The sequence below is a fragment of the Pieris rapae genome, chromosome 4 (assembly GCF_905147795.1).
Source record: "Pieris rapae chromosome 4, ilPieRapa1.1, whole genome shotgun sequence".
In the NCBI taxonomy this organism is placed as follows: Eukaryota; Metazoa; Arthropoda; class Insecta; order Lepidoptera; family Pieridae; genus Pieris; species Pieris rapae.
This window is the reverse complement of record NC_059512.1, coordinates 7,867,517-7,894,831: the sequence shown is the minus strand read 5'-3', so window position 1 is coordinate 7,894,831 and position 27,315 is coordinate 7,867,517. Positions and strand designations below refer to the sequence as shown.

The 27,315-nt window shown below is 30.6% G+C and overlaps 1 protein-coding gene across 1 annotated transcript in view; it reads right to left on the bottom strand.

Annotated features, from left to right (window-relative positions):
- LOC111003033 (ATP-binding cassette sub-family G member 1) overlaps window positions 1-21,093 on the bottom strand; it is a 49,594-nt gene extending 28,501 nt beyond the window's left edge. The window contains exons 1-2 of the mRNA XM_022273380.2: window positions 20,766-21,093; window positions 4,757-4,821 (exon numbers count right to left, since the gene is read on the bottom strand). Coding sequence (XP_022129072.1) covers window positions 4,757-4,811 — 55 coding nt within the window. The 5' untranslated portion in view covers window positions 4,812-4,821; window positions 20,766-21,093. The remainder of the gene's footprint in view (window positions 1-4,756; window positions 4,822-20,765) is intronic.
- Window positions 21,094-27,315: the final 6,222 nt, after the last annotated feature.

Sequence of the window (27,315 nt, the reverse complement as noted above, 5' to 3'; positions counted from 1 at the left end):
ATATCAGTATTTCCTAGAAGATACATATTATATACCGACAATATAATCTATGGATATACTGAAACAGCTTTCTGTTTGTTATAGATGTTTGGTAAACCGGTTGGGTCGGGTAATTATTTATTTTATTAAAAGGCGTTTAAGTTTTTAAAAGACTTTATTTGATTATTTACTAAGGCCTTCTGTCCTACACCAACTTATATTTAACCGGGAAGTAAGGAAAGTAGATAATTATAGTAAATATTTTTTTTTTATCAGGATATACGGCATTATATATGACATTCAACATTCACCATGTTTAATTTTTTTCTCTAAAAATACATTTTAAAATATGACAGGTTGTAAATTTTACAATTAACGACAGCGTATCAGTCGAATTATCATAGTTCCGTGAAACTAAGAGGACCGCTAATAATACGTAATAAACATGATAATAATTCACACAATAATATTATGTTAGACTATCAATTACGATGTATTTATTGTTACAAGCTAACTATAATTTTAAACTAAGCTTCACACTAGATCTTATATCTAACTCTTTACCGGCCATAATTTACACTGGCTGCATACATTTTTACTGCTTTTGTTGTGACCCAGAATACATAGAGGAAGGAATTTTTTTATATTTATTGTTGCTAAAATAGTCTATCACATTTTTAAAATTATATATCCCGATAATTTTTTATGGTAGGTTTTGTTATTACAGCCTGTCGGAAACAATTAATAATCGTTATTTTTTATGTTGTGATAATACTTTATATTGCGCCGTCTCTATTTCTATATAACCTTGTCACTTAATTATAAATTAATTACAACAAGTAATAAAGAAATAAGTTTTTAATTGCCATTTCTATTAAAAATTGAGGAAACGTTTTTGACGTCGACAAGTTTCGATAAGCTTACGTACGGAAATTATTGGTGTTGCCTATTTTTAGTAACTCCTTGATTCTGACGTAAAACAAAGATTTCCTATTAAACTTTCGGTTTAAAATTAAACAATTACGCACGAAGTATCAAAGGTCAACAATAGATAATACAATTAAATACGTAATACAAGCCTTAAATGCAATCTACGTATGTTATAAATTCCAATTCATTTTAATCGTTCCATTGTTTGATTTTTACGGCTAAGGTGTATAAAAATATGTCTTGGGTTAAATATCTGTTATTCCGTCAGTACATTTTGTAAAATATAATTTTTTTATGTTTTGATAAAAAATTTGTAATTTAAACACAACGAATAATACCATAAAACATATCTTAAAACTACAAACCTTTCAAATAGTTTTGTAATCCAGGCGAGTATTGTCTAAAAGACAAAACATTTAAAACAAAGAAAACACTTTTTCCTAGATGGAAATCAAATCGCTTACCATACAATTAACAAAGTTTTACTGATACAGTCGTCTTTGTTTTTTCTAAAATAAATTTCAGGTCTGCATGGCTACAGACTGCTTCTACATTGCTTAGTTACAGTAGTTCTTCATTACGTAAAATTGTCTTTGGTTTTTTAATAAATTCAGTACACTGTTATTACACGAGTTGCTTTTTGTTTACGAGCCAAGAGTCGTGATCGCCACAAATATAAAATTAGCTATATTAATAACACCGGACACAATGTTATCCGGTGCATTATTAAATATGATTATTGATTATAATATGGTATGGATATTCTATAGATATTCTATGCTCAATCAGGCCGGAATAGAAATTGAGATTAGATTCATAAGAGTGTATTAATAATAAATATATATATCTATATATAATATGTAATAATAATAAATCAGAAGAGTTCTTAAATGGCCGGCAACGTACTCGCCAGTCCCTTGGCATTGAGTGGTGTCCATGGGCGGCCGCGGCGGTACTTAACATCAGGTGAACCTCATGCCCTGGGGTAAATATATAAGTCCTATTCTAAAAAAATATCAGATTTAAACGTTAATGTGTAAATTGTTTCCCGCATGTTCATACTGTTTATGTGTTAGTCTAACGCATATATTACTAAAATAAAACTTCTTTAAACTATACAATTGGAAATTTAATACATTATATGGAAAACTCAACTGTCCTCAGATGTCACAAAATTGGCGAGGGACAGCGCCCTGATTTAGCTTTTATTATAAAGTATATAAATTTCAATCTGTATCCGTTCGGTTAACGTCCAAAACTAAAGACTCGATAAAAGAAGATACTTTGACGATTCGAATGTTTTTGGTCAAATATTTTTAAAATATTTTTTTTATAAAGACGCCCTCACGATTTGTCATATGACCACATTCATACAAATTCGTCGATTTTATTGTAGCCCTAATGGGCTTGTAATTATTCTATGTATCTACTAATGTACGTACATAGAATTTTCCCCTCCAAAACAAAATATTATAAAATAACCGACTTTTTTCTCTTTAAAATAATGTAATCGAAAAGTTGTTTTTTTTTTCAGTTTCGACTGACAAGGGATATTCTTTTATTATGTTTCGTAAACACGTGTTTTTTTCATTCTCGGTGTAAGTAATATTCGATTTAGAGAATCGATAGATCGACAACTTTTAAAATGAAAAAAAAAATAAAATACGTTTATTTTGGAACATAAGATCATCTAGGTATCACTTATTCCACGTCAATCAATTCGAACCTGTAGGCATCCCTACTCATCGGCAAAGAAGACAGAGGGTGTAGTCCGAGAGAAAAAGCCGGCGTAAAAAACTCTCGGTACTCTTTTAAAAAAGCAAATCATCAAACAATATTTAAAACAAATATAAAATTAATTAGGGGTAGCCTGCCCAGCACTAATGCCAGGCCTTTTTATCAACTAGATAATCAATTGTTTTGCAAGATAGACGCCACGCCTAATCAACCACCACGACCTTTAGTTGCATCGTTTATTTACCAATCAAACCATGTATCTCGCGATGGCCATGAACAATTTACTTAACGCTTTACCCGAATGCGAGGATTTGCTTTCTCATTTCAAACAACCAAATTTGTTAAACATTCCTTCTTAAAACAAATTTCCAGACAATTTTTCTAAAGATTTATTGAATACAGTTACTTGTTTAAGAACAAAAATTTTGAAACAGTGTCGCATTTCTGTAAAATATGTGTGAAAGTGGGTCGTGTTAAAGAATTGCAATGATTTTTTACTCACTTTTTTCGTTCGATAGATTCAGGTCTGTGTCATTGACCGCGATTGATTAAAAAATGAGAAGTGATTGTATGCAAAATTTAAATCAAAGATGTTGCTTTGGAATACATAATCCCGAGGCTCTAGTAAGTTTTCTATGGAAACAAAAAATATACTAGTCTATGGGATCACCACCTTTTCTACGCAGTGATGTATTCTGTATTTCTTGCAAGAGCAAATAAGTGTTTAAAATTTTCGCTTTAGAAACTTAGAAATACTATTGAAATTGAAGCCTAAAAAAATATATTTAGTTATCGTCAATGTTTGAACGCTCAATCCAAGCGGATGCGGTTTTTGCACTTATCAATAATTTAAATACAAATATTATCTCGTGAAAACCAATGCGTTTCGATAATAAGCTTGCGTTTAGTACATTTTGATGCGGTTAAGACCTTTTTAAAGTTATATTTTGCCACATTTTGACGTCGTTACGCTATTAGGATCAAATGTAGGTAATTTAGAAATATGTTTTGCTGAAATACGCAATGTCGATTTCCGAGGAAATGTCAAATATTATTCTGTATTGCTATAGCAGATTCTTTACTACTATAAATATTAAATAAGTATATCACAAAAGCCAGATAAATTGCACAAAACAATAACAGAGTAGGTGAACCCTATATACACAGGTAGGCGTCGAGAACTAGTTAATAAAATCTTTGAGCAAACATAAATAATTAATTCCGTATAATACAAAAATTATATGTAAATACTACACTTAGGTGAAGATAACCTGTATTGAAACGATTGTAAACGTTCTGTAAAATACACTTTTAGAGCTGGCAACATTGAAATTGGGAAGCCGTGTCGGATTACATTACATGTTTTATTACTTTTGCAGTTATCATATTAATTTATTAATCATATAATTAGTAGCCTTCATTTAAAGGGCATAACTTTCATAATATTATTGATAAGATGTTAATTTAGTTTTATCATAGTTCCGATATATTGATAAAGAATTTATGCGTTAGATTTTTGTAATGATTGCGATTATTGTAATACTAAATTATAATATAATTTAATTCATATTATTTGTTCTTCAGAAAACTATTATATAATTGTTATGTGCGATAAATTCAGATATTTCAAAATAGTTACCTTTTTTGTTGAAATTAAATTTTAAAAAATCTATGATTAAATCTTCTAAGACAGAATTTGTTCACTCTGCATCGTGATTGTTTTTGCTTCCGAAGACCAACTTATGCTCATCGAGTACAGTTCCAGAACCCAAATTTTTACTTATATTCAATTCAATTTAATTTTGTAACGATACTATACGCATATCCGTAACGCTGATGTCGCATACTTGATATATGTGATACGAAAACAATAGAAATGTGATACCTATATAATAAAATTATTGAGTAAGGTTTCTGGTATTTAGTGAGATCCTCGCAGGCACAATACAAGGTGTGTGAAGTACATTTCCAGTAGGTATATATATTATTTACTACTCAGTTTATTTAGTGGTAAATAATCTACTATGCGTGCGTAGATCAGGCAAGTTTGCGAAACTCGTCAACTTAGACAAGGTAGATCTGTACGGGCATCCATTAATAAAAATCTTACCTCTTATGATGCGACTTTGCACCGTGTAAGTCAAATTTCGAAACTCCAGATCCATGTTTATCCGGCTGTAAACAAAGACATAAATCAAAACACAAAATATTTGCAATACTTAAAAAGATGAAAAAATTAAGATAAAACCCAAAATAATTTTCAATATAAATTGCATGCAAAAACCCCAATTGCAATACTTTTATTTGCTGCTCGCTTTACATTTTGAGCTTATACTTCTTTAGGCGCGTTATGAAAAATTTATGAGATTGAAATTTTACGATGCGCGCGCGCCGTGACACAAAATTAACAGAATGAAGTTATGGCATGAAAATTGATAACTATGTTCAAATTGTATGTTCTAGTAATTTTATATTTATAAATCGTGTTTCGCATCAGTACAATTAAAATTACTATGGTGCTTTTTATATACGAAGTTAGGATATGTTTTATATACGATGGTGATAGTATTCACTAATAAAATATTTTGATTAATCATATTATTTATCCTTAATCACTACTACATTTTAGATATTTTTTCCGATACGCCAAAAAAGTATAAATTCTAACGCGTGTACATACACGCTTTTTTTTATTATTACAGTGTGAAAAATCGTTTATCAAAGCGATTAGTCTAAGACTAATAACAAGCTTTGTTCAACATATTGATAAAATCTATTGTATCTAATCGAGCGGAAAAGTTTAAGAATCTCAAGGTATGTCCGGTATACCTACTCAGGTACTTTTGTAGAGATTTATTCACCTACCAATGTTGCAACAGCGTTTTAAGTCAATATTCTTTGCTATAGAACAGCTTAAGAAACTCCACGAAAGAACTAACATTGGCATATTTTTGAAAACTAATTACTAAAAAAATTGTATCTAATACATTGTTAATAAATTGTTTTTATCTTTTGACACTTTCCGGCCTATTAAAAAAGTGCGATCGTACAAAGTACATAGACAGTACATTTCAGAAGTGAAACTTCTTTGTAAATTAATTATTACTAAACTTAAAGCCACAATATATGATCATGTACAGTATATGATCACTTCATGTATTTGTATATCTATAGTCACACTGTTTTCACACTGTATACGTGCTAATAATAATATAAATAAATAAAAAATCCGCGTTACTACACAAAACGTGCGACAGAATTGCCATCTTAAGTTCTAATATGAAACTATTAAATGAATACATTAACCAATAGCGTGTGATTTCTCGATCCCCCTTTCGCTCTATCCCAATAGCTCTTTCCCTTTTCATCGACAATAACGCTGCAAATCTTCGTGTCGTTTCATCCGTAAAAAAATACCCTCATACGGATATCAGTAAATTGTCGACATAATAAAAATGAATAATAATGCCTGCGTAGTTAAGAAATCACGTGTGCCTAACCTTTTGACCTAGAAATTTTGTCAATCTGAGTAAAGTTCTTATCCATTGCAATTATAAATCACGGTAATATCATTGTTGTCAGACTTAAAGGTTAAATTAGCATAATTTTACTAATACTTCCCAAAATAATTAAATGTGCAATGAACTTACAGGTTTTAGTGATCATATTTTTTGTATAAGGATCATCCTCCGATGTTGTACGATGTTGGGAAATAATCTAAATATAGATTAACAATCTAAATTAAGAAAAAAGGTTCATATTTTATATTTAGAATTATATCTGTATTAAGATTTTTTTACAACACACTTAAGAACAGTTGACGATTTAATTTCTTTTTTAATATCTATTACAACAATAAATTCCTTAAGTGCCAATATAATAATTGAAGGTCAATTTAAAATCATCACGATAATCGTTGATTGATTAATCGATAAATTATTTTTTATTTATACGTTTCATATTTTTAAATGCACTTGTAAAGCTAATTATAAAAATGTCAATTACAATCCAGACATCTTAAAACTTCGCTCCATCAATTTATCAATTTTTAAAATACAAATACATATATAATTTATTAACATGTGAAATAATAAGCGTTTCGTTGAATAACTGTAATCATTTTTACGATAACGATTATCAAAATTAAAATCGAGTTGATAGTTTAATTAACAAAGAATGTTATTTTAATAGTATTGAATATTACGAAATAACTGTGAGGTCATCTTTATGCGAAACATCGGTATTATATTGAGACTGAAATGAAAACCTAATTAACGTGATAGAACTAATCATAGTACTAGTTACTGTTGTTTAATTTACTATTATTAAACAATATTTAAAATTTGAAGTAGTTTCATGTTTTCGAATTTTATAATTGGACTTATATGCCTCTTGCCCAATTTAAGAAAATAAATTTGAGAGGTTATAATACAAGTCAAAAGTGCATTACCTCGATCATTTTTTTGTTGACCTTCATCGGTCCCCTTGTGCTTTCACCATTCAAGAGATTCGCATCACTGTACCAGCATTTTCTCTCAAACCGTGTCTCGTAACTTTCACTAACATAGAACGTACTTATTGTCAAAACAATTTAAGGTTAATACTGCAAGTAACTTACTTAACGTAGAGTTAACTGTTTAAGTACGTTTATATGTTTAGAAATGGACATGAGAAAACAAAAAAATGGTTACTTGTAAAAACTTAACTTTATAGTTGGAAGTGTAATAATAATCGAGAAATGTGCTCGACTCAGGAAGAGGACTTTTTAAGCACTGCAAAATACTGCCAAAAAACAGAAAAGTAAAAAAACTTTTTTCGAGATGACATAAAAAAACGTGTGGATGTACAGACTCAAGCGATAACGCAAGTTCGGCTCTCTACTTTGAGAGCAAACAATGTACTTCTTATAAATAGTTTACCCAATCACATAACAGATAGCCTAACACTAACCAACATAAAAGCAAAATTAAAAACTACTTTTACATGCATTTGTCGCGCTCCTAAACTAGACTGCTATTACATTAATACAAACCACAGCGGTTTTCTAATGTAACATATTGTAATATACTATATTATTTCGTAAAATAAAGAGAAAAAATAATAATAAATAAATTATTATTATTGTTTATATGTTCGCCGTGATTGTCATACTGCAACTTATACGCTAGAAAATATATTATGTCTATGTGGTGTAGCTTATAAATAAAATGAAATATAGGTACGTTTATACATAAGTCAAAGAATTATAATTGGAAAGAGCATACCAAACCTTATAAGGCAGGCTACGAATTTGAAACCCTCTGGCATTGAGTGTCTATTGGTTTAATATCAAATGAGCCTGCTATATACAAATATTTGATATATAATAATCAGCTCAGTAATGTATATAAAGTTGCGTAACTTTGCAAATAATCAGTGCGAACCTTATGGCACAGATAATAGCTACGTTTAAAGACAGAGCCCAACCATTTTAAAACTCTCAGTCCTTCTATAATTATCAGTATTTGCGGTTAACTGGTACCATAATGGATTTTACACGTCCATTGTTTCACACGATTGTGTCAATCCTTTCAAAGATTGGTTTTACAAGGCCGCTCGTGTACTTTCGTTTTTTATTATGGCCTAAAGCCTGTATGTACTTTAATAGGAACATTTGAAAGTGATCCATTCGGTTAAACCATGGTTAAAAATCAAATTAGATAGTTTATAATCATTATCCGACACTTTTTCCAGTAGCAAGCAAGATCATAAAAAAATAATAGACTAATGAAACAATAGTTAAATATACGTTAACACACGACTATATAGACACAAATTTTAAAAGGCCGGTAACCCACTGGCGAGCCTACTGGAATTGACTGTGTCCATGGGCGGCGGTATCACTTAACAACAGATGAGCCGTCTGCCCGTTTGACCCTGTTCTATCAAAAAAAACACCAATCTCTCCAGTGTAGCACATAGCTCTTCAAAATCCGTTCAAAATCAAAATTCGTTGAGAAATATCAAAACTTAAAGAGGGTTTTTAAATATATAAACTTTAATTACGTATTGGAATTCTCTAGACAAATACCGGTGTCATATTTACCAGGTGATATTACCCCACGATTACTCATATAACATTTCGTATTGTGAAAAATGTATCTAATAGTAAATGTCAAATATATAAACACCGTTTAAACTTTGTGGTTTTAAAGGTGTGTTTATTACACTTATATCATTTAGACTTGTAGGATATACATTATATTGTATAAGTTATTTATGAGGCATAGGTATTTCATATAATGACTACTAATAGATACTACCTAAAAGAAAAAGTATTATTTTCGGTGTACATTTTCCGCTACGCCTTTGCAATTTTGCGATTAATGGAAAACCCGTGCATATTTCCGGATTCTTAAACGAGATATTGAATAATATATTATGATTGGTCAGCTGCATAATTAAGTCTTTGCCGGATAATATCAAGCTGATGTACATAGTTACTTCATATATTATATCATAGAAGATTCCGGTACACGTTATAGATTTATAATCAAGAATACATTTAATTTAATTAAACATACTGATTGATTAACGTTATTATAATTAAGTACATAAAACAAGTAATTGATACATATAATTTCGTAAAATAAGAAAATACACGTATTTTAAATTGTTCAACTTTATAGTATTAATGCCTGGTTGTACGAACAGTCGGTAATGACAAATGTACGTAACACAAAAATTGACTTGATTTTTTTTTATAAGCATTTATAAGTTCGTACAATTAATTCGTTCCATAAAGATATTATATCCTCCTTTATATTCTATTCTTATTAAAAAGTTTCTATATTCGAATGTAGTTAAGGTATATTCTAATCTAAAGAATAATTCTAAATTGAGAAATAGATTAATAAATAGTATTAATAATATTTCTATAACCTAACGGATAGCTTTACAGCTCCCTAAGCCAAAAGTCGACGTATGACGAACACAAAATAACGAACGCAATACGAGTAGATAATCAATATATTCCTGATATTCCACGGCCCGGAGATAACCTCGTCCGGGGGGTAGGCCAAGTAGGGAATAAAAAAAAAATCAATATATTCCGTGTACATTGCAGATTGTACACGCTCGGAAGCTGCGGCATTCCGCGGTTAGGTGAAACGAGTCACACCCAGAATGGATCTTTCTCGAACATGACACTTTCACAAGCAGTAGTAACAGGGCCAGGGGCGATGGCAAAACTTGCTTCTATCTTGCAAACGGCCTTGAATTCGCTCTCTTTTTCGCGTTATAGTGGAAGTCAGCGTTTTGAAATGATTATGCTGTTCCAATGCTTTGATATGAAATTTGAAATTAGAATCCGATTCAACAGTCTGTGATGCTTGTATACAGCCAGAATTTATGAATATATCATATAATATATGATAATTTAGGTTCTGTTTCTTTGATACATTTTCGTTCGTTGCTTTTCCTTCTGTATTATAGTTCATAAAGAAATCCATCGCGACCGTGGTTTCTGACGTCAGGGTTAATGGATGCATGCTTAGATATTTAATTTGTTAGAAATTATCCTTTGTATTTTTGAAATTATTTTTGACATTCTCTCAAACAATTATTATTATTAAGCCCCTTAAGAGTAATTTACTGATATAATAAATTCTGAGTATCTTTTTATAATATCAAACGAAATATTGAATGTAATTTAATTAAACATTGTAACTCCAAGAAGCAAAGGGTAAACGCCCCGCATCCCTTGTAATTTATATATACTGTGTTATTTGTATTTCTTTAGCAACGAAGTGTAAATAAATAAATAAACATAAAACGTACATTGTTAAAAAATGAATATAACCTGCTAACTCTTATTGATCAGTTAACAAATTTCTAAGATATTTGCAATTGCTATTTGAATTGCCAAATGATGCCTAAGCAATGTTATTTCGTTACTTAATATAGTCAAGTTCCTGTTGATTAGACAATACATTAAAATATATATGTATATATATATATATATATATATTATAGAACAGGGGGCAAACGGGTAGGAGGCTCACCTCATGTTAAGTGATACCGCCGCCCATGGACACTCTCGATGCTAGAGGGCTCGCGAGTGCGTTGCCGGCCATCGTTAGAGCCAATATCTACTCCGATAATTAGTTTTAAGGGTTTTGTCTGTTTCGTTTACATTTGGATACTTTCGCGTTATATATAAGTATATTTTTCTTACACTAAAGTTCACAACATTTTAATTGCAATACATGAACTCTGTACATGAATTACAATCTATAATATTGTTAATTTAATATTTATGCAATACTACTGAATAGTTAGAATTAATTAGAATTAGTTCTAGTGTTCTATAATATTTTGATACCGTATTTGCACTTATCCACTACACTAGTTTTAGAAAATAAAATGTTTAGTTATCTTAAGTCTTGTTGTATCAATTTTGGTTGGCATTATGAGAATTCATAAAAACAAATAATCTTACAAATGTTTATCATAACAAACCAAAGGCCTTCAAGATTAAAATAACTAGATATAAATGTCGTGCACATATTAATGAAAGATCAATGCGTAAACTAATTGCTATCCTGGAACGAATTAATAATTTCCTGATCTTCAACGACCTCATTATTGAAATTCGTTATCGGCCAATAAATGAGGAAATGATAAGAGTAGAACTTTAAAAACTGATGACATTTAACTCTCTTTCATTACCGTGAAAATGTCAATAATTGTACGGCCGTGACATCTTAATTCGAATAATCGCCTTGACAAATCTGAATCACAGATAAGCATTAACATCATAATTGAATATTACAATAAAACATTTTACAATAAATATTCACCAAACAGAGTGCGACTTTTCATGAATTATAATAATCTAGCCTAGACAATCATTACGGCTAATATGTGATATTATGTTGACTTAATTTTCTACAATACTAGTAAATGGCTTAGACTTAGGTAATGTAATGAACATTCTTAGTCTTCAATAACGACCTGACACTATGTTCCTATGTACGGGATACCGCTTCTTTTCATTGGATTTATTAACTCAAAAGATGTATTTATCTTTAGGCGTCCTATCCCTGTTGTATGAAGATAGAGGATTCAACACAATAATTTAATTAAATTATTATAAACCTTTTGATATTAATTTGTCTATGATTAGAAGATTGAAAGCTACAGAGCTCCATGTTTCCGCAACGGAATAACTACGTAGTAAGTACTGATACGAGTTCCTTACCCTAACTCATGAACGTGTTTCCGTTTAGAGGAATTAGTCACCCAAGTAGTCCTGGATTGCATATCTGTGGCTCCCTAATGAGCAGGAATCCTCGGGGCAGTAAGGTCATTCCGTGAAGCATGTTAAGTGCCCTGGAAACTTCTGGAAAGGTCTTCCTTAATTAGCCAGGACTATACAGACTAAATGAGTGGTGCGGAAACTGAGGCTACATAACATACTCAACGTCCACAACTCAAGAGTAGAACTAATATAGAAAAGTAGGTAAGAAAGGCTCTAAAAAACATTGCTCACTAAGTAAACTTTAAATATGTTTTAAGTACTGAATTTTGGTATATGATATTTTGGTGATACTCAATTTTATTCACTTCCAAGTTACAAAAACCTAAAAAGCGATCAGGGACTATAACGGCTTATTAAATCTCGATAAGGAAAACGGGAAATTAGGAATGTTCGACTTCCAACATTGCGTTACAAATGCATACATTTCGACACAACTAATACGAGTCCTTCGCGCTAATTCTGACGTGAACTTTTTGATATGATAATGCTACAACTACGTATTTATTAGTCATAGTCGATGCCCACGACTTCGTTTACATAGAATAAAGTTTATTTTAAGGTAAAAAAATATCTAATTGCTTTTCCATTTGTGATATTATAAACTACCTTTAACTCAGCGCCATCTGTTAGAATTGTATCAAATAATAAACAAATGTTAATGTTATCGTAATTTTAGTAAGGATACCTATTTTTTTTGAAAATGAAATATAGCCTATGTCACTCAGGAATGATGTAGCTTTCCAACAGTGAAAGAATTTTTCAAATCTGCCGAGTAGTTTCGGAGCCTATTCAATTCATACAAACAAACAAAAAATCAAACCTTTCCTCTTTATAATATTAGTATAGATATACATATAGTTGTAATTTTATTTTAATTATGTATACTAATATTATATACTTCTGTTAATATCTACTTTTTTAATTTTTTGTATGGAATCTCCTTCCGGAATAATATATATAGATAAATTCAAAGCCCTCGTTAAAAGTAAATTAATCAATAAAGCTTTTTATAAAATTGATGAATACTTAAATGATCCTAATCCTTGAGATTGATATGCTCCGGTTCAAAAAATTTGTATGACTCAAAACTTGAAAGCTTCTTGCCAGTTCTTCTTGCCCGCTCTACGCCCTTGACTTGAGAACTGGTAGTAAATGTAAATATACAACAAAAAAATTTTGAAGCTCATACTTGTTTACCTATATGAATAAAGACATTTTGAGTTTGAATATCGCAAAGGAGGCTCCTGTGAGCAGCTTGGCTCGCTGGCTTTAGCTCGAACCTTGGCTGGCTTGGGCCATCGCGGAGTGGTCGATCGCCTGAAGGGCAGGACGGAAACTCACCGGAGTGAGCGAAGTATGAAGTAAAGGTCCAACCAGGTAAGGATTTATTACCCTAATCTAAATTAGATTTTTCAGATTATTTCGAATACACGTCGCTTAAAACATAATTTACACAGCAAGTGTAATTTATATAAAAAGCAATATTTGTCGTTATACACCCAATACTCAAAAAACTATGCGTAAAAGTCATACTTATGAAAAAATAATCATCGTAACTTATGCAAACTACAAACTATATTAGTTAATATTCATTTTGATTTCTTAAGATATCAAAATTGGAAAAGGACCAAAGCGCTTCCTATTATATAATTAGTAAGTGACTTACATAATGTATTTCGAATTGTGACACATATCACACATTTCTCAAAAGCTGTCATATTTGCTCAATGTTTAAAAAACTGTTTAACGTAACCATCTACGTGTCTCTCAAATTAAGGGCTATATGTGAGTAAACAGAATGCTTTCAAAACTATTTCTTTGAACTTACGACAATTATTTAATCGATACAAAACTAGAAACTTAAAATGGTTTCCAATAAAACTTTATAGTACTTTACTATGATAGGGTATGCGATTTCAGTGAAATATAAATAGGTACTTCTCACATCTTTCTTTAAACGGTTTTATTGGACCAATGTTTACATACAAACGATTAAGAATACTTATACACACAGTGATATATATAATATAAGCCTATACAGGCTCTTCATGCGAGAATCCAGTCTAGACAAGTTCTAAATGTCCGTATTACTTTATATTGATTTAAGTTAAGAGCTTTTTAGCTTACTCATTCCAAAAATAAATTTGTAATAATTTTCTTATCGTGCTAATTTAAAAACTCGTACCATTATTTCAAAAATGGAATACATTAAATCAGAATAAATTTTATTTTTTTATCTGTTAAATAAGAATGTATTCGCCACTACCTGTTCTAATTTGTCTTTGAAACGTGACTACTAAAATACGTCTATAGCAAATGACATGAAATAATTGAACGATATGTTTGTTATTGAAATTGAATAAAAATATATGACACATATCGCACTTTTATTATGATTGTAAAAAATAATTAAAAAAAACAGGTATTGTTATACTATTTTAAAGATTAAACGTCTGGGTAAACATTAAAAACGACTTTTGTAAATAAATTTATATGTAACGGTTTGGGTATCGGAAGTTTTATGTTACATTACCTGACTTCAGGTAAGCCTTGACCACAGAGGCAATGACCTTTACTATACTGGAAGCGCATAGAGCAAAGCATTTGTACTTGCAAGTTCGATATACTTGCCTACCCGAGACATAACTCCTATGACTATGATTCGATTATAGCTTATATGTATTGCATTACATATTAAATTTCTTTTAAAATATTTTAGACAAGTAAATTAAAAAAAACATTTCATCTCAATATGTCCCTACAATTTCTATAATTATTTAATATATTTTTTCTTAATATTTATTATCTTTTGCAAGTATCCGATTTATCACTTTGGGTTGTTATGAAATTTAAATGAAAGATATTCCGTTGTGTGTAAAGATTTATATTTTTAGCATTTCATTTAATGAATTTGATACTTGTTACATTTATTACGTGGACTTTTTGTTTACAATCATTTGCAACGGAATATTTTACCGATTTATTTAGTCTGAGTGTAATTACTATGAAAAAAAGCGCGCGAACTGAGCGCTTTATCTCGACTGTCAATTTTAAGTTAGGAGACTTAACATTAAGACTCTTGCATGTCAAAACCCAAAATATTTTGTTTGATTCGACACTGAAACTTACCTTTCCTTAGGGTAAGTTCCAAGATCCAACAGTAGCTAATGAAAAGATTATACATAGTAAATAAGAATCTAAATATTGATGGCATTAAGATGAATCTTTTCTGGTACTAATAATTTAAATTCCATAATTATATTTATGGAACATTTCAATAGTAGTAATAGATGATACTTACTAATCACCAATCGCTAGTATTACTGCGAGTAGATACTACTGCTGCTGATGTATCTGAAATTTGCCTGCCTTACTATCTAAGTACCTATTCGTTGTTGTTTCCTGATACAAAATATTGTAATAGAATGCCTAAACTGTGAATCAGATTACATATAAAAGTTTATGATATTAAATGTTATAACTCCTAACTTACGATGTAATTTCTGTATGTATAAACAAAAATAAAATTTATATTATCTTATCTTTTAAATGTCACCTTATTTATACCCCATTTTTAGTGGCTGAATATGTATAGAAAAAAAAAGATGACTTTGACACAGGCATAAACTTGGGTCTATAGTGCATTATAGTGCGTAATGTGCGCCCCTGCCGGAGTATACGGTTATATTATTCAACGCTTTCAAAAGATAAATAGCGTATTTGTTACCATGGTTACCATGTTGTGTACGTGTGTTACTGAATTAGCTGACACATCAAAGTTATGCGTGATTCTTTGTTTTATTTTTATAATTAATTGGCCGGATACTTGACCTAGAACAGTGCTAGTTAGCTAGTGCTAGTTCACTGGTGTGTGACTAACTTATTCAAGATAATATCCAGCGAATACCAGCTCACGTGTTTCGACATAACAAAAAATAACATATAAATATGGATCGTTAAACCTTAAAGACGATACTGTTATTTACGACTTTTAATATTATTATTAAACACGATTGCAATGTGTTGACGCCTTAAATCGGATTTAATTAACTTAATTGTGGGTGCAGTGAGAATACTTATTGTCGATGCTCAACAAAATTGTTCGTTATTGAACTATTTTTTTTATTGTCGTTATTATTTGTAATAATAATTAAATAACTTAGGTATGTTATAATTAAACACTGGTAATTTACAATAGATTTATATGAAGAAATTTAATTAATAATTATATTCTATATTATTTTTTATGACTAATGTATAACCGAAACAAAATCAGTATTTCAATCAGCAGCATAATTTATTTTATGAAATGATTGCGCAAAAATTATGAAACATTGCGGAAATGAAAGAAATAAAATACTTACATATGTTTAAATAACGTAATTTTTAATTAACCCACGAAATTTTCCACTTTTTACACGTGATGCATGTGTTTGGGATAATGTTATTAAGCGGAAATGTATAAAAACTGTCTTCACAAAAAAAAAGTTAAAACAAATGCATTATATTAGTCATCACGTGCCCTCGACTTTTTTGTGTCTAATGCCGATTTTCTCACGATGTTTTTCTTCAGCGTACGAGTGAGTGTATGTACATACGCTAATAGACAAACAGTCACGTTTACTTAGAATCAGTATTTCGGATCCTTCTATAGCTTGGGTCAGGTCCAGGGTATCCATGGAGGGCCTCCACTACCCTTCGTACATTGTCTTTCTTAATGGCAATTAATAATACAGAGCTATTACAAAAGCTTTTCTAATGGATTTACAAGGTATGCGACCCCAAGCGATCGCTTAAACACATAATTACTTGAATTACTTAATTTTCGATAAGATTGATCCTGGGCCTCATAATTTAAAATAAAATTTCCGCTTAAATCACCTCTTTGTGCCTTAGATACGTAATGTAAATATATCCGTACAATAGCATCGGTCTCAGCTACCATTTATTAGTTCAATACTTAAAAATAAACTATATAAGTTTATTTGACTTGCTAATATTAATAGATCTACAAATTAAATAAACCATTTGCATTCACGCTTTTGAACCAATTTGACTTTGATGCTATTTAATTAAAATAACAACGGCAGCTGACCCGAACACCATTTATCATTAATAATAAAGATAATGACATAACTACAGACTACAAAAAAGTTGATTAATTTATTAGATCTATATTGGCAAATCATATTAACCATATAAACGTTTTGAACTAATTTAACTTTAATGTTATTAAATAGTAATGAAAATGGCAGCTGATACCAATGCCATTGCTCCAACATAACATATATCGATATATTAGATATTGTGAATGATCTAAGAAATATGTTACTCATAATGTTTGTCAATCGATGCACGTATCAATTGTTCAAGTTACTATACCCAAGAACCTATTAAAGTATATAACAGAACGTCTAAATAGCAAACATCAGATTCTATTTTTATATTTGAGGGGACAGTTTATCCTTCCTGTGATAATTATTTACTATTATTTTATTCCGACATAATTAAGTATTTCATCATAATATGCGGATAAGCGGCAATGGCATATGAGATACACAGATAAAAGTTGGACTTTGAATACAAGTATATGGAAAGGAAATCAGAGGTCGAGAAGGGAATCAGGGCGCCCAAAAAAAGTTGCAGTGAACAAATAGAAGTGGTTGCAGGAAGCGAATAGAGAAAGAAAGCTTTTACGCGTGAAGAAACCGATCGACGGTACTAAAAGTAGCTAGGATGTATGATATATAGGGAAGGAAAAAATGTATAATTTTTTTAAATCAAAACTGTATATTCTTTTTTTGTTATTTTATTATTATTATTTGCGGATGCTTGGCGGATCCATGCGATTTCTTCAGTAGGTACAACGAGTCCCATTGTAAATTGTGTCATTATATTATCCTTTTTATGACTTATTTTCATGAGTGTGTGAGTGTCCTCACTTTAACATGTGTGATGTGAGAGTAAAATGTATGCCATCCGAGCCTTGTAAAAGTATAAAAAGTAGCCATATTCTTTTGTTGCATATCTAGTATGTGGATAAAGTTGTTACTGCTGGCTGGCGCAGAGGAGTGCGAATGTATTAAGAAACAAGTGGTCAATTTTGCATACCTTAAAAAGACTCAGCCAATATACCTCAGTTATTTTATTATTTTTTTCACATAATAAAGTGACGCTTGGTCTACAGCACCTGCAGTCATACGTCATGTTTTATCGTGCGTTAATTAAATGACGTGAAAAAATGATTGCGTCTTTCCTTATAGAAAACTGTTTTAATTTCTCAGTGTTGGTTTACAGTTACTTTAACGTAATTAAACGTAAGTAAACTCTCACGCCATCCCTTCGCAGCATAAGGCATTATTTACCAGACAATCATGGCTCACGTTGTTGAAATAATGAACAACTTATTATTATTCTAACAGTAAAATATAGACTTACTTTACTCTAAAATTGTAAAATAGTTCGGTTGCCGTAATTTTTGCTCAAATATTCCTGTACATAAGTGCCTTTATATTTAATCTATTTTATGTAGCGATTATGGAAATATAAGATAAGAGAAACACGTGACGAATATAATTAAAACTAACATTTATATGAAGTCAGTGTACCAGATCACATTAAATAACATTCATTTATAACAATGTATTTAATACGATTCTAATAATTGCAAATTTATAAATGCGATTATATCCGATGGAAACGTGTCCATGCAATCTACAAAATAAATTATAGAAAACCAGTAGCGTAAAGAATTTTAGGTTTAAGTATCAGATTTACTCGTGATCATTTGCTTTTTTTCTTATAGTAAAGTAGCATTCTGTGCGTGACACACGCTGTTGACTTTTTGAGTCTAAAGCATGTCCGGTGGCCTTGTGAAGTTTTCCCTCACCCTACGAGGGAGTTAAAATGCGCATTTAGATAGAAAGTCTATTCATATACAAATACGGATCCAACGTACGCGCTTAAGAATGAGAGAAGCACTCCAGTCATTTCGAAACAACGACAACAAAGAAAATGAAAAAATGTTCTAAAATTAATTTAAAGAAATTAACATTGAAAAGCACAACCACAAAATTTTTGTTACTGTATATGTACTCTACGTTCCGCTAATTAAACTTAGTTATTAATAGTAAAAAATCTGTAATTCGCACAATGAAATGACGTTATACAAAATGTTTTTACCGTATTTTTAATATGCAGATCATTTAATTAATTCAAGTTGTAAATGGGTGTTAGTTATAATTGTAGTAATCGCTATAAATAGTGAGAACAAATTACACTCTTATTAACTTGTAATATTTACTAAGTTTTAAATTATACGGTCATTCATCATATATTGATTGATATAATTAAAACATGTTCAGTGTTGAGACGATGTGAAAAAATATCTTTTAATACGTCTTTTATGGTTATAATTTGTACACTTTACATATATGTATTTATTTATGGCATAGACCCAAACAGTCTTACACTAACATTACATACTAACAATTTTGTAAAAAATATAAAAAATCGTATCAGTCTTTCTACCTGTCACAAATAAATCTAGTTGGTGCAGAACTAAGGAAACGATTAAATAGAAAAATCATATGGTGGGTGACTTCTGGCGCAAGACAGTTCGTTAGCTCCACAAAGACTTCGAAATGAAAGCAATAATGAAAAGAGGTGGAATGCTTTTGGTAGATCCTTACGATCATGGGTTTTCATATATATATATAAACTAGCCTTTCTGACTTTGTGAAAATCATATGACATCAATATTCTATTGTAAAATGTTTACGTAACTATTATTGATAATTGACTCTACATTTCACACAATTGAAATACGAATATACGAATTAATTGAAATTGTATTAATGAAAAACCTCAAATTTTCCATTAGGAAAATAACAACCGTCAAAGTCCATAATGCCTAATTAGAATGTTTTGAATGCATAATTAATATACAGACTGAAAATTCAGTTCAAAATATCTGTCGCAGGCATCCTGTACAAAATGAATAGAACTCAATATAATAAGTAAGAAATAATAACAATACATTATGATATTATATATACGCTAAATTTGGTTAATTGCTATAATCAAACACACTAATAATAATTAATGGAGTACTATTATCTGTGGTGGTGATTATTCCCACGAGCAATTAACCACGTAATATTATAGAAACTCAAAAACTGCACAGAACACATTCAACCGCTACCAATACGCTATCTTTTGGAGTAGTAAGAATTTGTTTAGTACTTTGTCTTTTCTTTTTAAATAGGTACTTATATCGTATACCACAACGTCATGCACGACGAAATTCTAATTTTGAATTACGATAATAAATATTCATTATGCTACTGTCTGATCCCGGTTAATTAATATACTAGGTATTTAAAACAAAGTCCTAATTTTTTTTTGTGAATTAGTAATATTTTCAAAGAATAAAATAAATAAAAAAAAACTCTTTACTTTCTAATACTTTCAAACTGCATATAATAAAAAAATCGTATAGAAAATTTAAATTATGTCCTTACTGTTAAATTACTAACAACTATAAACAAGACATGATAATTATTATATGCAACTTAAAATATAGGTTATCATTAAAATTCACGATTTAAAAGTATTAAATGTGAAATTTTATGTTGTGAAACACTTTTGACGGAGTTTAATATAGATGTTGATGAAACAACAATTATTCGGCGCATTGCGTAGTACCAATATAACAGTATTTTAATTAGATAAATTGCACAAATAAATCGATATCAATTGAAAACATTCATTCACGCGCAACCCAAATAAATTATGTAATATCGAATCGATAACTCACCTTTTTCACTGACACTTAAAAACACTTAAAAATCGTACAAAAATATGGCAACAAATCAAAAGAAAACGATGCACAGTATTGCACTTAGATTTTAAAAATTCACGCGCGCAGAAAATCGCGTAATTATTCGACTATTTTGATAAAATTCGAACACGTTATGCTCACAGTCAGCGCTGTTTCGCGCGCAGTGGCATACTGAATGCTTGAACACTCAACATACGCTTGCAGAGGCCAAGCCAACAGCTGCCAAGTGAACCCTGTCAACCCGAATAACGTCACACCGGGCGCATGCGCTCCCGAACACACCTGTGTTATTCAACGCAATAGAATCATAGACAAAACAGTAATATTATTCAACGATATGTTATCAATTCAATGCCGTTTCGAAACAGATTAGCGTCGAGTACAATTAATTTCTTTCTCAATAATTTGTTTCATTACATTTCTGCCGCCATAAATCTCACCGTTCTTTAAATTCCGATGGTTTTATGTTTTATCGATATCGTAATACATTTTATACATAGAATAATTATGCAAATACATTTGTCATTATAAATGTCTGGATACCTAGAATGTGTATAAATTAATTCTATTTTATAATAGTTATTCAGACATTATATTCAAATACGTGTTAGCGACTAAATCGTACATTTGGAGAACTCATACTAAAAATAATCACTTATTACCTATTATTTTTTCTGTTAACACAGGACATTTATAATCTTTTTATTGGCTCCAACCTCTCACAAAGGTACTAATTTGTAAAAATGCGAAAAAATTGAACTAATTATTATTATAGTTTAATCATAGAGGACACGCGGCGAACATTTCTAATATAAAAAAATATATGTTTTGACTAAAACCAGCTCTTTATAAAACTCATTAAACATGTTACATTGGTGTATCAAGGGTTGGTTTTATAGTTAAATAACTTAAAACCAAATTCATAAGTTAAAAATTTAAATTAATTTATGTACCCAGTAAATGTTGACATCCTAAAAAATATTAAAACCATTTAGTCATACGTTAACTCCGAACAACAAGTCCTTCGATTGAAACTGAATGTTAAATCATTAGGTCTTAAACATACGACTCATATTCGAGAACAAAGTAGATGATTCATAAGTCATACACGAGATCGCCCTGGATTTACTGTCATCACAGACTACATTATCACAAAGTAAGTATACTTTTTATTTACATATAACGCAACAATTGTAGAACTATCATAGTAAATATAAAATAAAAAAACTATCATTAAATGTTTAACATATTTTATTACATGAGTGACGGAGAACTTACAATAGAAAAGATACCTCTATCATAGTTTGTGATTAACAACTGTTAGCCAATATCCCATAGACAAACATCCGAAACACTTCTACGCAATTAATGAGACTGTCTAATTAGTAGAGACGTGTGCGCAATACTCGTAGAATTTCTATGGCGGACACGTTACAAGTTCTGCAGTCGCCAAGCGCCTAACAATGACGATGCTCATAAGCGGATAACTGACTGAACTGTCTTGTTGCGTCATTCTAAGCTGTTGACGCTGCAGGGGTCATACCAGGAAAAAAGACTTTGTCATATCGACATTAGTATAGATTTAGCAGCTCCTTACAAACATTGTGTAAAAAAAAACTAGGCGATTAAAAAGAGTGGCGGAGAGTTTATTGCCAGTTCTTTTCTTCCGTTCTACGCCCTTGATTTGAGAACTGGCAGTAAATGTAAAATTAAATTCATTTAATATTTCTTTTTTTGACGTTCATAAGTGTACATTGTTACCTCCATGAATAAAAACATTTTGAATTTAAATTTGTATTGAATATGCTCCAAAACTACTAGACCGGTTTGAAAAATTCTTTCACTATTAGAATTCTACATCATTTACACAGGCTAGGAATATTTTCATAAAGTCCGTATGAAAAGTTCGAAAATCTTATCAATGCTCTGAAAAATATACCAATAAAAAATATTGACAATAGAGCGAAGTGATTTATTACAGTTTTATAAAAGACATCAATTTCTACAAAAACTGCGGAACTATATGTAAAACTATTCGATATTTAATAAAATAATATGTTAACCTTATTGTTGATAGTAATTTATGTGTGGCAAACATCTTTTTGTCTTAGGGTATATAACTCTTCATACTTTGAAGAGTTCGGCAAGCTAAAAACCAATACCTTTTTTGCATACATGAGTCATTAGCTCTCAGTCTCTACTTATCTTACCCAAATTATGTTCATTACTTTTCACTTAAGTGTTTAAGTGGTGTCTAATAATAAATAATGTACAACTTTATTCAGTTGCAAACCAATTCATGAGAAATTCATATTCTCTTTTTAAATTTGTAAACGACCACTGTCCTACCGACGCCTGGCCTAAACTAAATCAAAAGTAATTTGTTACGGAAAAGAAACTTTAAAATTTATCTATAAGGAAGATAATAAGTTATATTGCGCACTAAAAATACTAAAGTAAATGTAATAGTTATTATTTCCTGTACAATTTGCTACAATTTTTAATTTAAATGTTTTTTTTTCTTCCTCTTCATTAATGGGTTCCATCCCGTTCTTCGTAATACAACAGCTAACATAAATGATATATAACAAAAAAGTTTTTTTATAGCGATTAAGCCAAATATGGAATACCAAAATCTACATACAAAAAGGTTCAAATATTTACGTGTTAGTTCAAACAAAAAGAATATCAAATATATTTAACTTAGTAAAACCTAATTCAGCTAGTTTTATAATAGCGTGAAAATGAGAGTATGTATGTGTGGGTGTGTATATGGGGTGTGCTCATGATGCAGGTGATTTAGCGGTAAGGTTATGGATAATTGGTTAAATGGTTCTGAGGAGGCAACAAGAAGCAAAAATTTCCGGTCGATATATGCCAACAGAGATATACTAAGAACCACTGTATAATACACACATTAGAATAGTATATAGGACAATTGTACATATTATCTGTAATCATTAAAAACTTTTTTTACAAAACTCGTATTCATCACATTATTTATATTCTAGTAATTGACAGCTGCGAGATGGTCCATAGACGTAGACATAGATGGTATATTATGTATGTAATTGCATACAAATGGCAGCGTTGGTGACTCTCATCCCTAACGATGAGAACCGTCTTCCTACGTGTATCAAACTCCAGACTCTATGTCGACATTTCGCAATTACGGCTATAGGAAAACATCTTAAAGCTTGGAACTTAGACCCATAAAATAAAACGGCGTGTGTGAGTTTGCCTCACCAAACAAATACACAAATACAGAAAGCTGAGATTACCATTCGAAATAACTTTTCACTCCGTTTTTTCCGGTAGCCATTTTGGTTTGAAATCTCAAATTAAATAAACTAATAGTATTTTATTACTATTGTTACAGTTACTTAACTGCATTTTAATAGAGAAATTATAAAACGTTTAGTATGTTTATTTGTTGTTATCTTTATAAAGCAATTATTATTAATTAATGACACCTGACGTAAAAGACTAATATCATCCGCTCCGCTACTCTATTTATATTAAATTATTTTTTAATTGACTGGCAATGGTAGTACCTAAAAAAGAACTATGGTTATTTCATCTAGCGATTCCAAGTTCGACGCAAATTTTGAATTATGTAGTACCAAAACTATATATCGCTTTCCAGATATAATTGGAAGTTGTAGATTCTACTCTACTGTTTAAGTTATAATTGCGATTCCTAACAGTTGAAACTTGTATTTGGAATATAGAATGATAATAAGAGACGCCTGTGTATAATGAGGCATTAAAAGTTCATGATCAAAACAAAAGACATTTATAAAGCGGAATGTAAAATCTCGTACATAGTAAATTATATCGCTAATGAAGAGCTTATAGGTCAGGTAATGAGGTCATGACCTTTGAACGGTCAATGAACCTAACTTTAATTCCTGAAACGCATTTCAAAAGTATTGATTGTTGCTCAATATTCCCAAATAGTATGTATATCATATATGAGATATCTTATCGCATGAATTAGTAGTTTAGTTTGTTCGAAGACGAATAACCTCACATAAATAGTATATTAAATCTTACCAACCATCAAGTGGGTTGCTGGCAATCTCTAATTAGTATAAAAAGTACACGATACATATTTATGTAAAGGTACGTTCCGAATTACTCATACAAAATTTGAACAGATAACTAATTTAAACAGCAAAAAGGTTATCACAAAAAACAATAAAGGTTAAACAAAAGAAGTGCGAGTTCGTTTACGCCTCATTGTTTGGCCCTCATTCTCCATGTGAACGATGAACGATGATGATCCGAAAGTAAAGGCCCCGGTGACATTCCAGATCTCCTTCCTTTTCGTTAAATAGTAAACTAACCTATACATGATCTATGCCATTCATGACCATGTGTTTTTGGAACGTGAATGATAAATTATTAATGCCGTGTTGTTTATTTAACATACGTGTCATATTTTAAGACTCATTTACCATGTACCATTATCAAATATAATACGAACAAATATTTTGTTTTGAATGTTTTTTTGTGATTCATGTACTTAATAGCAACTGAAATGACACTGTGGAGAAAGGATCAGTTAGAATAATTCAAAATTCAAAAAATTCTTAGGTCATGGACACTGATTTCTAGTTTCTAGCCGATGAGTGTATCATATATCGATAAATCCTCATAAAAATATAAATAAAAAAATCTGTTATGACGCTATCGAACGGACTACTCATATTTGGTCGTAAAACCGATAGTCGTAACAGCCGATGACTTATTAAGCTATAATATATAATATAGCTATAATATATTTTATACAATAAAATTCAGCCGGGAGCTTTGAGTTTGGTCAATATAACCGGTATGTCTATTTGTTATATTGCGTTGTGTGGGATTAGTGGCTTCTGTTCATGTGGACAATAAAATAAAAAATTACTGGTGGTGTCGTAGGGATTTAGTGGGTAAACACAGCAGCGAGCCCCACATAATTCTTCACCATGAGACAATCGTGCCGCGGGAGGGTATACTTAACGCGACTTCTGCGTGCCACGTTCTTCTCTGAGTTCGTCGGATGGATAGTCTAGTAATAATGAAGTAAAACGTCAACCTCACATGCTCTGGATGACAAGGTCGTGAGTCAGGCACAGAAGGCTGTTCACATACTTGTCTACTTGAAAAAACAATCACCATACAGATAGAGAAATCTGCGCCACTGGTTTTTTCCTTTTTGTTAGAAAATAACGATAATCTTCTGCAGACTACTATGTCTAATATGCAAAAACCAATAATATTATTATATAACTAGTTTAATAAAGAGGTAGATAGATATTTTAGTGAGTAAATTTAAGAAATATTTAATAAGGGTAAAAATAAAGGTACGTTTACAATACACAATATTCCCGTGGGAGTTATTTTCTTAATTTTCGCATGTTATTCCAAAACCTCAAATAAATTATTATTGTTAAATTAATTAAGAGCAATTATTAAATATTAGATAAGGTCGTTAATCCTACACACGTTATCACGTGAATATGTAACAGGTTTTTATTTTAGTGTAACATAAATTAGGAATTACAAACTTACATATTTGTTTAACTTGAATTTATTTAAATAGTTGAAACTCACGTGTCTAAATACATTTAATAAATGTTTCAAGATTTTTAGGCCCGGATATGATAATTTTATTAGTATAATTTGCTAATTTAGCCAGGGTTATATTTTTTAATAGTATTTGTTTTACTCGCGCCTGTTACGGCATCGAACGTCACTGTGTTATTTAACATTTCAGCGTATATATATAACATATACATACGCTTAAATATAACCAAGTAATAATGTATACTAAGGGTCTTAGGAGTTCCTGTGTTTTGAGGAGCTCGAGGTATCGGGATGGAGTCTCGATCGGACCGCAAATTTATTTAAATGAGTTCTCTACCTTGAGTAGGGTTGTATGGCTGAGGGTTTAATTGACATCAATGATAGTTCGAGTCTACCTCGAACTATTAGGAATTCTAATTTCTATAGCAAGTACAGCCCTGTACGGTACAAAGAAAATTAATTGTGTTTGCCAGTACATAGAAAAATTTCGTCCAGTTACGAACCGCTATCAGTTGTTAACCCATAAAGAGAAAAGCTATGTAGCTGTCAAAATGTATTGTATATCTATAAAAAAGACTTATATTGAATATTTATTAACAACATTATTTTAGTCGTAAATGTAATTTTTAATTTTGTATGTAGTTTTAAGTTCTTGTTGAAGTTACCAAAAAACACGGGAATGCAATTTTACAAGTTCGACATACCCAAGATTTGCATATAACAGTGAAATAATTTTACATTAATTTTCCTGCTAGGGTTAATAAAGAAAAGCCTATTTAATCAATGCATTATTAATGGGATAACGCTTTACGCTACAAATAAATTTGTATATGTATATATTACATATATATAAAAGAAAGTCGTGGTAGTTATACTATTCCCAAATAAGGCCAAAGCCAGCTTTCTTCTGACGCGTAGCTGGTCATAGTCCAGAACCAAACAATATAAGTAC